The sequence below is a fragment of the Equus caballus genome, chromosome 7 (assembly GCF_041296265.1).
Source record: "Equus caballus isolate H_3958 breed thoroughbred chromosome 7, TB-T2T, whole genome shotgun sequence".
NCBI lineage: Eukaryota > Metazoa > Chordata > Mammalia > Perissodactyla > Equidae > Equus > Equus caballus.
Genome location: NC_091690.1, coordinates 13,272,484 through 13,287,155, shown reverse-complemented (window position 1 = coordinate 13,287,155; position 14,672 = coordinate 13,272,484). Strand labels below are relative to the sequence as shown.

The following is a 14,672-nucleotide window of genomic DNA, read 5'->3' as shown; positions in this document are numbered from 1 at the left end:
TTGCAAGTCTTCCAAGAACTGCATTCCTTCCTGCTGTGGGTAGGACCAGTTCTTGTGTGCTTTTGGTGAGGTTTCAGAACACACATGCTGCGTAATAATTGCTCTCACAAAGGAAGTTTACTACTGATGTCCTTTAGTCTTATTCTCCAACTAGATTCATTCACACGTATTTATTGAGTACCTACTGACTTTAGGGTAGTTTTGGGCGCCAGGAATTCAGTAGTGGACAACACAAACAGACGCTGCCCTCATGGAGCAACATTCTGTTGGTAGACAACCAGTCTCTCTCAATTTTTCTGATAAATTCTATTTTTCTTGCTTTCTAGCCAAATTGTCCTCTTCCTTTTATTGATTTTTAAGTTAAATTCAATATTTGAAAAAAGATTACTTTACAATTCTCTGGAATCTTCCTCTTCATGAATCCTAGAGCCACACCTGGTTGCAAATTTAGGGTGCGCAATGTTCTCCTTTCAGGACAAGGGGAATGAGATGAATATTAGTGAGCACCTATAGTATGTGCTGGTATTTATAATACATTGTCTCATTTAATCATCACAAAAGCACAAGGAGGCAAAGGTTATTATCCTCATTTTCAAATGAAATACCTTGAAGGTCCTAGAGGTCAAAGCTTGAAAAACGCAGAGTTTGGAGATAGGCGCCAGGTACAATGCAGAGGGCCTCCTTTCCTTCCTACTTGAGAAGGTAATCATTCTCCTGGAGCCCCTGCCTCAGGGAAATGCCAGGGGGCAGCCAGCATTTCCCAGGTCTGAGAGGTGGGTCAGAGCAATGACTGAATCATGACACACTGTTTTGTGTCCCCTACAACCCTCCAGACTCTTCATGTAGAATCAAGAGGCAGCCCCACTGCTCATGCTTCTACCTTTGGAGTTTCATTCCTTGATTCTGAAATGTTTTCAGTCTTCAAACATTCTCTTGACTGAAAGGGGGATTCTGTGTTAACGGACATTTAGGTAAAGGAGAAAGGAAGCTGAACTGATAGGGAGATAGATTCCAGAGGCGAAATTTTCCTACTTTCAAAATTGAAGTGTTAACCTTCATGCTGCCAACTCTAGACAATTTGGGAGGAATGGAAGTTTGCCTTTGAAATCTCTCTACCCAACTACACAATGGAGATTGGGACTCAGCTCACACGGCTGAAAGTCTCAAATTATAGAAACAGGATCTAAGGCATTCAACACACAGAACAAACAGCAAAGCTTCACGATGTTACGAACTTTTCCTTGCTAGACATGAAATCTCTATATTCCAATTCTCTAGGGAGCTAGATTCAGCTTGGACAGGAGTCATTTATTCTGGCAAAAGGATTTTATTTATCTAATTTTTTTATTTAGTTTTTTAAAAGACTATTTCACTTATAATGAATATAGGAAAGTATTATAGTGAAAATTGAGAACACTGAGTTTTCTAAAAATGCCTTTCTAAGTTATCTTTATATTTTAGGTTCTTAGTGTTCCTTGTATAATGGCTTAATTTATGTGGTGGGTAGAAGTAGGGGCTTATTTATCATTTTGAAGAAATACACTGAGTTGCCTGAGTGAGTGATAAGTTAGATGCTAATTGACCCATTCTCGGTCCTAGAATAAGGTTGTTCGTATTTGCATGTTTTTGAGGTAACTCAAAGGATGATATCAACTGTGAGTCACTCAAAGGATTTTGTATTCACAGAGCCTGGCCTAAGGGCTATATAAAGAGGGTCATTTAAGGAACTTGTACTGAAAAGGAACAGAGTAAATTGGGTTAAAGCTTTCAGGAGAAGTTTAGAATGAAGTTTCTTCTGCTGATACTGGCATTGCAGGTGGCTGTCTCTGGAGCTGTTCCCCTGACTAACGGCACAAGCCCAGGTGAAAGTGATGTGGCATTTGCTCAAGTAAGTTTTGACACTATAGTATTTATCTAGCCTGATTTTTGCCTTTAGGATTCATTTTGAAAAGTAGCTAGTTGAAAACTGCTTTAGGAGACTATTTGATTTTAGCATTGAATTTGTCTTTGTCAAACAGGAATATAAAAAAGAGATTTTTGGGGGCTGGCCCTGGGGCCAAGTGGTTAAGTTTGTGCGCTCCGCTGCAGGCGGCCCAGTGTCTCGTTGGTTCGAATCCTGGGTGCGGACATGGCACTGCTCATCAAGCTATGCTGAGCTGAGGCAGCATCCCACATGCCACAACTAGAAGGAACCACAACGAAGAATATACAACAGTGTACCGGGGGGCTTTGGGGAGAAAAAGGAAAAAATAAAATCTTAAAAAAAAGAGAGATTTTTTTCCCCAATTCATTTATTTTCCCTAATTATATGTATGAGTTTGGAGGATCTCTCCATTTTCTAAGACTTTTTAACTTTAAATTTGTCATAGTTGTCCATTGTGTTGAGCTTTGGATTTTTAAGCAAGAAAATTTTATCCTAACTTCAATTAATAATTTATACATCCTGACAGTAAAGGTTTTGTTGCTTACTAAATGCTGTGATATACTAGATGCTTAAATAGGTTTTAAAGAGTAGAAGGAAATTCTAAGAAGACATAAAAGTGTTTTCAGTGGGCTTCCAGGAATCAACCTTGCTAACAGTTATGACGCACCTTTGACAGGACAGAAAATTAAGAAATTTTTCCCATTATAATTAATTGTCCGATGCCTGATTCAAAAACATCAGTGTGCAGTTGAGTCATACAGAACTCCAACAGAAACCTGTCTGTGTGTAATAATGTATTACTTAATCTATTTTTTTCCAGAGGTACTTGGCAGACTTTTATGACCTCAAGATGGAGACAATTCCAATGACAAAAATGAGAGTCAATAGGAACTTCATGGAGAATAAAATCCAGGAAATGCAGCAGTTCTTAGGGCTAAAAGTGACCGGGCAACTGGACACAGCCACTCTGGACATGATGCACAGACCTCGATGCGGAGTGCCTGATGTCTACGATTTCAGGGTAATGCAAGGGAGGCCAGTATGGAAGAAACATTTTATCACCTACAGGTAACCTTGTATCCATACATTTTTCTACTTTCTCATGGGTCTGATTTCTAGATACCTGAACCGTTTAGATATAGCTCTAAATCTGCAAGTAGATAAAAGCCTCCTTCAGTTGGTAATACTATCCCTATGTTAAAATTCATTATCTCTAGAAGGGAGGATTGTTCACTCAAGGAAGAGTTGTTTGGCTTGCCAGTCCAAGCCGAGTAGGAAGGCTGCAAGTAAAAAGAGAATGAAGCTGAATCTCCAACAAATAAGAGGCAGGAGAAAGTTTTATAGACTAGTCAAGATGGATAAATACAGAAGTCTGGGAGCAGGGGCAAAAGGCATGGGTTTCTATGAATGTAAATCTTTCACAATGTTGACCGATAAAACACAAATGAGTAGAAATTGGTAAAGAGGAAGCTGCCCAAGGATAAATGTTCCTGTAGTTAATGAAGCAAGTTTTTGTTATCTGGACTACTAATTTATGAAACAGTTTATTCTTCGATGGAACTAGAAGAAATGAAGCATTGTAATAAGACAAAATTAACACATGGTTTCCATATATTTTCCTCTCATTTGTTTCGGTGGTGAAGAATGAAGAATTACACTCCAGACATGAAGCCTGAGGACGTTGACTATGCCATACAGAAAGCTTTTCAAGTGTGGAGTGATGTGACACCACTGAAGTTCAGAAAGATTAACACAGGCGAGGCTGACATTATGATACAATTTGCACATGGAGGTAGAGAACTTGGTCTTCCTTCACCTGTATCATTTGGCATGACCTGTAGCATGTGTAGATGGACTAATTTTCTTTCCTTCTTAAAAAGCTCATGGAGACTACAGTCCTTTTGATGGCAGAAATGGAATTCTAGCCCATGCTTTTGGACCTGGACCTGGTATTGGAGGAGACACACATTTTGATGAGGCTGAAATCTGGACTAAAAGCTATAAAGGTAGGTAAAACAAAACAACAGGAAAACCCTAACAAATTCTAAGTTATGAAAAGGTGCATTCTGATAAAGGATTGCAGAAAGAGCAAACTGGTTCTGATTATAATTTAGGAACTAAATACAATTTAACACTTTGTCTCAATTTCACCCTCTATAAATTGAGGATATTGGACTAGATATCTTAAAGAACAGTTCTAAGGATCTATGAGGATGAGCTAGTTCATTAGTATAAACTCAGGAACCTGAAGAACCATAGTATGGAAAGATAAAAGCTGTTACTTAGGTGATGAGTTTTGACAGTGCGAGTCGTCAACTCCAGGAAACACAGATACCAGTTCTGTGTGTGCCAATTATCCTAGGATATGGTGGTCGTCTGCATGATCCATTATATGCTAACAATTTTTTAGATTCATAGTGACACAGAAAGATGAAGTTACATTATAGAGAATTTAGAGATCCCTATAGAGAAACACAAGGTAATATGGTCACATAATCTCTTGTGGTTCTGAGATAAAAATTTCAGGACACCCAAATGATCGTTTAACAATCCCTCAGGTGCCTTTACAGAGGGACTGTAACTCACCACCCTTCTCAGATAGTTGGAGGAGGGACATAAGTAGTCTCCCGTGTTATTTGGAGTAATTGTTATCCAATGGAAAATTCAAAACATCATATCAGAAGCCTTCCTAATCTTTCTACTGGACATTCTAGATTATATGATTGACTCACGTGGAAAGTAAATGGAGAGAAAGTCATCAAGAAAATGCTGTCCTTAGCCTGCCCCTCTCTCTGGCTGATAATGTGCGTGTTGGATGGCAATATTTTTATAGACCAGAAAGGTTACTTGTTTTGGTCTGACACATGGCATAAAGCTTATAAAATTCTTGACTGAGAAGAGGACTTTTGCATTGTCAAAAGACAAGTGACATAGGATTAGGTCCTTGCTTACTGGCAAATCCTCAGCTAGATATGTTAAATTTGTCTAAATTTTATCCAAGGTTATTTGGAATTTATAATCTTTTCGTCTCACATGGGAGACTTGTGCCAGGTAGCCTTGAAGAATGTTTTGGAATTCTAAAGAATCTTAGAAAAATCATTTAATAAAGATCTCTACAGATAGAAGAAACTGAGACCAAGAGAAGGTTAGTGGCTAGCTTATGGAAAAACTGGGGCCAGGATGTACATTTCCCAGCAGTTACATTAGCCCAATGTATACCTTCCACTTGTCCATGTTGACTTATTTTTAGTTGGCTCAATTCTAAGTTTTCAAAAAAGCTAAATTATTTATGAAAATTTTACCTTAAAATGCTCATTCTCAGCCTAATTTTTAGACCCAGTAACTTAAGTGAACAATTCACACAATACTTATGGAGTTTCTATTATGGTGTTAGGTTATGGGGGTGTTTGGATAGAGATGAAGAGGACCCAGTCTTGCCCTTGAGAAGCCCACAATCTAGTGGAAAACAGGACACAAACAGAAATCCATTATTCTGAGAGGAGGACCAATGGTGGTCTTTGTACAAAGTATTATAGGAATTGGGAATAAGATAAATTCAGGTTTAGGCCAAATTCGAAAAGGCTTTGTTTACTCTTCCCAGTCTTATGTAGAGTGAAGAGAGTGAATCTTTGCTGCTTCTTTCTCATTATTTGAGAAAAGAAGTGAAAGCATCTCTGAGTTAGTTGCTGAGCCTTGTTACAGGGGATTCTTGGAGGATCTATGTTCCTAGACACCCCTGCAAGAAAGAGTGAAGACTATATTCACACTTGGGTACTGGAGAGTACGTCCAGGTCAGGCTCTATGGCTAAGAGGTCTGTGACCCTGGAAGTCAGTTCTTCTGAGCTTCAATTTTGCCATAGAAAAGGAAAGGCAAAAATGAAGGCATTAGACTAGAACACAAATTTAAAAATAACAGTCACAAGTTATTCATATCTTATGAGAATTGAGAAATTTGAGAGAAAGAACACACTTCTCTCTCTTACCTACAAAGGTACGTTCTCTAGAACATACAGAAAAAAAATGAACAGGCACGACCATAACTTGGTAGTGTAAATATGCAGAAATTGTAAGCATAGTCTCTTTGATTTCATGTAGAATCATGAATGAAAAAGATGAACCGAGAAATTTGGATTTGAATCTTAGCTCAGAAACTTAATTTGGTGAATTAATCTTACTGATACTGTATCCTCCTCTGTAAATAGAGAGGCTAGTGGCTTCTTTTCAGTTCCATAAGGATTAGACATAATGTGGTATATTTTTCAGTGACTCATAGTACCTGGAACTTAATATCCATTATATTATATGGGTATAGTAAAGGATAGTTTGAGTTATATTTGGGATTAGTAAAGGATGATTACTGAGGACTTTTCTATATCCACTGAAGCCTGATCAAGAGTGAAAGCAGTGGCCGGCCCTGTGGCTGAGTGGTTAAGTTCGCACACTCCACTTCAGTAGCCCAGGGTTTCATTGGTTCAGATCTAGGGTGAGGACATGGCACCGCTCATCAAGCTATGCTGAGGCGCCATCCCACATAGCACAACCAGAATGACCTACAACTAGAACATACAACTATATACCGTGGGGCTTTGTGGAGAAGAAGAAGAAATAACTAAATGGAAATAAATAAAAATAAAGATTGGTAACAGATGTTAGCTCAGATGCCAATCTTAAAAAAAAAAAAGAGTGAAAGCAGAACATGGTCATGGGATCTGGGAATGATTTAGCAGCAATGAACACAGCTGTGAGTTAGTCTAGAAATTTTCACAACAGAACATATTCATTTGTCTGTTAGAGCAGTGGTTCTTAACGGAGGCACTTTTGCCCCCAAGGGGACATTTGACAATGTGCAGAGACATTTTTTGGTTGTCAAATCTGGAGGGAGGTTTGCTACTTGAATTTAACAGTAACATCAGAGATTTACAAACATCTGTAATGCACAGGACAGCCCTGACAACAAAGAATTATCTGGCCTATAATGTCAATAGGGCCAAGATTGAAAAATGGTATGCAAGAATGAGGGGAAGTAAGTAAAGGATTCCCAAATGTTTCCATTTTCATTGTGTCAGATGTTGTGTCGTTGTTCTCTAAATGCCAATATATTTCACTACTCTTTCCCGCTTTTCATTGGTTTCCTCTTAGGCACAAACTTGTTCCTAGTTGCTGTTCATGAGCTTGGCCATTCCTTGGGTCTTGGCCATTCCCATGATCCAAAGGCCATAATGTTCCCCACCTACAGTTATATTGACCTCAGCACATTTCGCCTCTCTGCTGATGATATACGTGGCATTCAGTCTCTCTATGGTGAGTTGAATTTCGTTTTCATTTTGCCTTGTAAACGTACTTGCTCTTATGAATAGTCTCATAATATCTGCATTTGGATAAAACTTTAACATCTGCTCTTTCGAACCCCATGAAAACTCTGTGACGTAGGTAACATAGTTATTACCTTCAGTTTACAGATGAGCACATGAGACCTAGTATGTTAATGTCAGAGCCAGAGGTAGAACTTGAGTCTTCTGGCCTCAAGTCTGTTCTTTCTATCCATCATACCATTGTCTGTTGAAGAAGGTGCACAGAGAAATGATTTAAATGGAATAGGAAAACCAGAGTGATTGGATTTTTCTCCTCCCTGATGTTGCAACCACATGGGGAAAAAATATTTATTATATGCTTCCTGTGAATGCTATAGAAAGCTTAAATTGCTTTTTATGCATTTATCTTCAAGAAAATCGAATGTTTGAAAAAGAATATTTCTTCCCTTTGTGAACTAAAATGCAGATTTTTTTTCCCTAATGTTTCTTGAAATGTATTTTCAGGAGCCCCAGAAAAGCCTCGACCCTCATCAAAACCTGACAGTACAGACCCAACTGTCTGTGACCCCAATATGAGTTTTGATGCTGTCACTACAGTGGGAGATAAAATCTTCTTCTTTAAAGACAGGTAGGATCATTTTCATACTTAACCAGTATTAGTGGCTCGCTCCTTAGAATTTTCTTGTCAGAGAACAGGGGAAATGAAATAGATAAAACTCGCGAGTAGGCACTTGGACTTGATTCTGTAGCCAGTGTAGAGATCTTGATTCTGAAGCAGGAGAGCAGTGTGATTATATTTGTTTTAACTAGAAAACTGGCATGTAAAAAACGGATTTGCAGAAAGAATCTGGGTTAGGGAAAGATAAGACAGAAAGCAGAGAAGCCAGACTATTATAATCATGTATAAAAATGGTGAAGTCTAGAATTAAAGCTGTAACAGAGTACCTATTTAAAAGACTTGATTCTTGATAATAGAGGAAAGAATTCCAGGATGACTTATGGTTTCTGCATTAGAATACAGATGGAAGCTGCTATTGGAGGGATGGGAGAGTGGAGAAGATTAGTATTTGGTAGGTAGGACAAACATTCTCCATTTTGAGATTACAAAACTGAGACAACGAGGTTATGTGACTTTCTTTAGATTACAAAACTGGTGAGTGGATTGTGGGGTCAGACTAGAACCTAGATCCCTTGATTCCAAGCTCCTGGGTGTTTCCATATACAAGTTTGACTGTTAAGTTCATGGTTATTACCAAAGAGTTGATTAAGATCCTTTGTTTGTGGTGCTCCTACACAAACATCCATGGAACAGAATGTGAAGATAATGGAAGAAACATTAAGCCATTTCACAGGTCTTTCCCACTCATATTTAACAGTTCTTGATTCTACAACTTTTTAACATGTGTTAAATGTTTTTCATGTCAGGTTCTTCTGGAGGAAGCTTCCTAAGAGTCCAGAGATCAATGTTGGTTTAATTTCTTCTTTATGGCCAACCTTACCATCTGGCATTCAAGCTGCTTATGAAATTGGAGCCAGAAATCATGTTTTTCTTTTTAAAGGTAATTCCAATGTTTAGTTTTGCTATTGAGTCTACTTCCAAGGAAGAGAACAAATTAAGGAAATACTACTGCTTTTTATAAACAAAGACCCAAAAAGCACTCCATATTTTATTAATAGTGGCTCTCAACTATAGCTTAAAATAGCTTAAATATTTAGGTAATTCATAAAACTTTTTGGAATAGTTTGTAAAATATAAGCTGGTAATACTTGTGAAAAAAACATACAGAACCATAGGAGATAGACCATGTGTAAGAACAAGGAGAAATATATTTTAGAACTATGGGGAAAGAATGATGTTTTTAGCGAGTCAGTATTTCTGTTACTCTTTCTATATGATTCCAATGTATCCTTTTTCTTTGTCTTTACAGATGATAAGTACTGGTTAATCAGCAATTTAAGACAACAGCCAAACTATCCCAGGAGCATACATTCTTTGGGCTTCCCCTCCCATGTGAAAAAAATTGATGCAGCTGTTTTTAACCCACATTTCTATAAGACCTACTTCTTTGTGGATAACCAATATTGGAGGTGAGCTGTAATGGTTGGTAATTTGACTCCTAAGATTTGTGAAACAGGCAGGGAGTGGGGTTTTCTAAAATGTAGTTTTTCTATGCCAATTCCTAAAGATCCTTGACCTTCCTGAGAGAGGAATCAAGAGAATATTGGACTGGAATAGTTATTTTCAACCTAGTTTTTTCTCTGTACTTTGATTTCTGATATATGATAACAATAATGTGTTTTTAAAGAGGAACACTTTAAATAAAATGTCACATTATTAATCATAGTGGAAGCACATTGAAAAGTAGTGGTATAGATGTATGAGACCTAGTATTTACAGTTAGTTTGAGGGGTGTACAGATTTTTAAATTCCTTTCCTTAACCATTGGACCCAAGGAGACAAAATGAGGAAACGATCTCTGAGTGACAGCAGATCCTGTAAGGTCTTCACTGACAGAAATAGACAATCGGGCTCTGTAAAGCAGGACCAGGCACTGGTCGAAGCATTGTGGACGAGTGGGAAAAGTGCTTGACTAGAAATCAGGAACCCTAGGATTTGAGGGACTTTAGGGACTAGAGTATATCAGTGAACTGTTTATTGGTGCACTTTAAACTCTCAGTAAGAGTCTTTCAGGAGAAAATAAGGTGGATTTTGTGGTTCGTGTCATGAAATGTCAAGCTTTTTGTCATGAGATCCATTTTCCTGCTGATTATTTCTTTGTTCAGGTATAATGAGAGGAGACAACTCATGGACCCCGGTTATCCCAAACAAACTACCACATACTTCCCAGGAGTTGGGCCTAAAATTGATGGAGTCTTCTATTATAACAGTAAGTAGATTAGGAAACCATGGAGATACTGGAAACCCCTTTTTAAAACACTGAACTGATTATAAAGCCTCCTAGATCAAAGAATGGGGCTCTACATTGGAAAAGAACAGGATTCCGCAGTTCTCCATAGGTTCACAAAGGAAAAGTCACAATGTGCTTGGCTCAGAATAAGTGGGCTAGAAGAATGATCAAAGTAGAACCAATGGTGTACTCCTAGGGTGGTCTAGCAGGCAGGGGGCATATGACTACTGCCACTCCCATGTGTCTGAGTCTCTGGAATATCCAATCACATCAAGCTGCACAGTATATGTGAACGAGCATATGGTAGCCAAGATTCAGGCAAGCTGGAGGCTTTTGGACTTTCTACATCTTGCATTTTTTACTTTCTTTTGTGCCCCTTCCATCCTTCATAGGCTCTCATGGATGAGGCTGAGGGTGGGATGAGAGAGGCTTGAGTTTGTGTTTGTGAATGTCTTCAAGCAAGGTCAACCTAAGCGAAAACTGTTGACTGGGCCAAGACATTTTAGGTTTTATTTCCACCCCTGTGTCTTTTTTACTGCTTTCCATCAAGGCTTCTGTGTGCCCTCCCTGGGCCCCATCTTCTCTCTCCCAGTCTGAGTTCTCCATCTGGGGTGTGTCTTTTCAAAAACACGTGCATCTTCATAGTCAGCCTTAAGACCAACAACCTTGTCAAAAAATTAATGAAGATATTTAATGGTGAAATGACTGGCAGTAGGCGGATATCTGGGGGCAGGATACCCAGCCAATAGATCCAACATTAATATTCTCAAATCAAACTGTGCCTAATCTAGATCATCCATAAAGACATAGATCTATGTTATTTTGTTTAAAAGAAGTGCAAACAAAGAATTAAACTATTCAATTTGTTTTCTTTTTTAGGATACTACTATTTCCTCCAAGGATCTAACATACTTGAATATGATGTCCTATCTCGCCGCGTCACCAAAATCATGAAAAGCAATACTGAGCTTGGTTGTTAGGAATATTATAATTAATGGTGTTTGTCAATTCACTTCAGTATAACAAGTATTTATCACACACTTGCTATGTGATCAGTGTACCATTCATGGCGTATGTACCATAAAATAAGGTAAAATCTATAGGCCATGGATCAATGATTATACAGTTAAGTGAGTCTAGAAAATACATAGGATTTTTTAATTCTGAAAACCCTCATTGTCAATTTTTACTTGACTCTACCATTAAGTTTGGAAATAGATGCCTTTAGAGGCCAAGAAAATGTTTTGGTTCCTAAAATCTTGAACTGAGAAATTATAATTATTTCTCTGGCTTAAAGAAAATTAAGAAATTATTGTTTTTTAGGACTGTTAAGTGTTTTAGCAAGAATATCATTTTAATTCTTTTGGAATGAAAATAGACTATACCTTGAACTTTAAAAATGACAATTACTGTAAGTAATACATAAGTAAATTGTATATTTATGGCGGTGATAGTATAATTTTATTCTGCTGTCGGTGTTGACTTTTCTAATATCATATATGAAGTGTGTATGTTTTTTGCTCAAATAAAAACTTTGAAAGTTTTTGGTTTTTAAAATTTCTTTCTTGGGGGCCAGCCCCGTGGCTGAGCGGTTAAGTTTGCGCGCTCCACTGCAGGCGGCCCAGTGTTTCATGGGTTCGACTCCTGGGCGCGGACATGGCATTGCTCATCAGGCCACGCTGAGGTGGTGTCCCACATGCCACAACTAGAAGGACTCACAACTAAGAATATACAACTATGTACAGGGGGGCTTTGGGGAGAAAAAGGAAAAAATTTTTAAAAAAATCTTTAAAATTTCTTTCTTAAAAAGGACAATATGTATTTTGAAAATAATCCTGGACCTACTGCTAAATAAAACAAGCCTCCATTTGCCTATACTAAGGGGCTGTCAATGCAAACAATCCATAACCAATCTATTAATGAAAATTTGGGTGAGTTTATTCTGAGCCAAAATGTGACGATCACAGCCTGGGGCCTTCCTTCCCCAAGGAAGGGAGGGCACTAAAGAAGTGGGGTGTACAGAGTGGTTATATACCCTCAAAAAGCATGTTTCACATGATTGAAATGTCCCTTTTACAATAGTCACAAGCCTGCTCTGTTGACACAGCGATTGATGGACACAGCAGGGTGGCAGTTATGTTGTCTTGAGCTGGGTCATCACAGGTGAGCACAGCAATTAGTTCCTAGCCTGAGGAAAGATGCTTATCTTTAAGGAAATGACAACATGAGGGGAAGTTGCACCTTTATCTTAAGGCCATTTGTTCTTGTCATTGGGACATAGCCAATGCTCAAAGCAGATATATGATGCATGCTCAACGGCCATGTCAGGCCCTTTTGGAAAAAACAAAGTCAGGCCTAATTAGGTTTACACCAAATGGCTTCCTCATATACTCCAATATATCTTATTGCTTGCCATTTATTTGTCCAGGTGAATAGAAACCTGGCAACTGGGAAAAGGAAAAGGTTATATTTGCTTTGGCTACTTGTCAAAGGCCACCTGAATCTTTGATTTCAAGTGAAGAAAGCATTCTCCAGACTGCATACAATCCCAAGGAGCGCCTACAGTGTATGACCACAGCCTGGAGAGGACAAGGGGTGAAATGGGGACTTCCTATTTTGGTAAAATTTCTGTTGCAGCTCAAGTCTCACGATGGGCCATTTAATTGCTGTGTGACCTTGCCAAGAGATTAAATCTAAGCTTCCTCAAATTTAAGAGTAAACATCAGTGGTACCCACTGCATAGATTGATTGTGAAAAGAAATGATGCATGATACATGGTGAGCACATCATGATGGTAGCTTAGCCTGCTTTGTATCAGTTTTCTTTACTAACTTAACACACTTTCTATTTTCTGGATTCTACATATATTAAAGTTCCCGCAAATATCTCAGGGTTTGTAGAATGCTTGTAAATTTCAACTTATTTGCAGACTATTGCTGATTGATGTGATCAAGATCCAAGAAATGGTCAAGCTCATTTTAGCTCAGAAGATTCTTTTTGACTAATGGAATAAACTGAGATCAGGGGAAATATGAGGATCAGAAAGAATCTGGATGGGGAGGGAGTTACCGTCCTTCATAGCTCAGACCCATTCTGAAGTATGTGCTCCTTCAGTATAATAATCTTAAATTTGTCTTTACAGGGAGTAGGGTCAAGTCATAGAAGAAATGTTATTTCCCAGCAGGAAATTAGATGCTGGACTTCCTTCAAGAGAAGAAACTTCCCCACAGGGTTAGCATCAAAAGAAAGCTTACTGGTATCTGGGTTGAGCTGTCTTTGGCCTTAGGTAATTCAGGAGGAAGCAGTTTCTCTTAAATGATGACTGCATTGCAATGAAAGCCCAGAGGACATCTCTCAATCCCATGAGTGTTCATGAGAAATGCTTTCAAAGGTTAAAAAGTGAACACTGCCTTCCTCTACCTCCATTTGTTGTATTTTAAAATTTTGGTTAACAAATTCTTATAATGTTAACCATATGCTAAGCACTGTTCTAAGTGCTTCACACACACACACACAAAATAGCTCACTTAATCCTCATTACAAACATGAAGTAAATACTATCATTCTCCTTTTCTGAGGCACTGAGAAGTGAACTAACTTGCCCAAGGTCACATAGCCTTGGAGCTGCAATTCACAGCCAGGCAGTTTGACTCCAGAGTCTACCTTATTAACCACCACAAAATTCTGCCTTTCAAATTTATAAAGTGGAAAAATATCAAAGTAAAAACTCCTGGCACTCTGTTCTATATCGTTTTGTACTTTTACTTGAGCTTTCAATTAAAAGGTCTTTAAAATGTCATAAGAATTCTTTGTGTGTCCAGTTTGGGGAATACCCAAAATTTCAAAGGCAATTTAGCTTCAGAAAAGATAGTCATGGTGTCTTGCTCATGTCGGGAAAAGGACATCCAAGACTTGGAAATTACAGGTCGCTAACAATGGAGTGCTGGACATTGCCTGGCCGATCTTCCCGAGAGCAGCTGACTTTATGAGAGTATACGTCTTTGACTTTCCATTATCCAGGCTATGTTATAACTCTATACGGATAGAAATAACAGAAAACTGATAATAATGTAGATGGTTCTTTTCTATAACAATGCAAATAAGTGTTACCTATTAGAGATACAACTGATTTCTGCCTGGTGGAAGAGACAACCTCAAACATTATATTATATTGCCCTATAAGATATTGTAAGGCCGCAAGCCCAGCTGGGTTAGGGCGGCAGGATATCGTGCCGAGAGACCGAAGAAACGACCTGGAGACTGCGACCGAGACATATAGGTTTATCGGGCTCTACTTACAGGAGAGTGTCCAGCGGCAGCTGGCTGGACGGAAGTGTGCACTGGCAAGTGACCCCTAAGAGAAGCTTGCTTAAGTAGCTAGAGGAACAAAGGCTGCATGCTTGCCAAAGGGCTGTCCTTGGTACTACCAGCTTTCCCAGGAACAGTAGCTCACGTGGAGGGGCTCTGTGTCCCTGTAAGACTCAATGTTCTTCTCGTGGGATAAGGGAGGATCTGGGCTGGCCAGGC

The 14,672-nt window shown here is 38.7% G+C and overlaps 1 protein-coding gene across 1 annotated transcript; it reads left to right on the top strand.

Annotated features, from left to right (window-relative positions):
* The first annotated feature begins 1,663 nt into the window (after positions 1–1,663).
* On the top strand, positions 1,664–11,688 carry MMP12 (matrix metallopeptidase 12). The gene is made up of 10 exons (XM_001498874.5): positions 1,664–1,888; positions 2,745–2,992; positions 3,568–3,716; positions 3,805–3,930; positions 7,064–7,225; positions 7,741–7,864; positions 8,662–8,795; positions 9,165–9,324; positions 10,021–10,124; positions 11,025–11,688. The coding sequence occupies exons 1-10, from the start codon at positions 1,784–1,786 to the stop codon at positions 11,123–11,125; spliced, it is 1,413 nt and encodes a 470-aa protein (XP_001498924.2). The 5' UTR covers positions 1,664–1,783; the 3' UTR covers positions 11,126–11,688.
* The last annotated feature ends 2,984 nt before the right edge of the window (positions 11,689–14,672 follow it).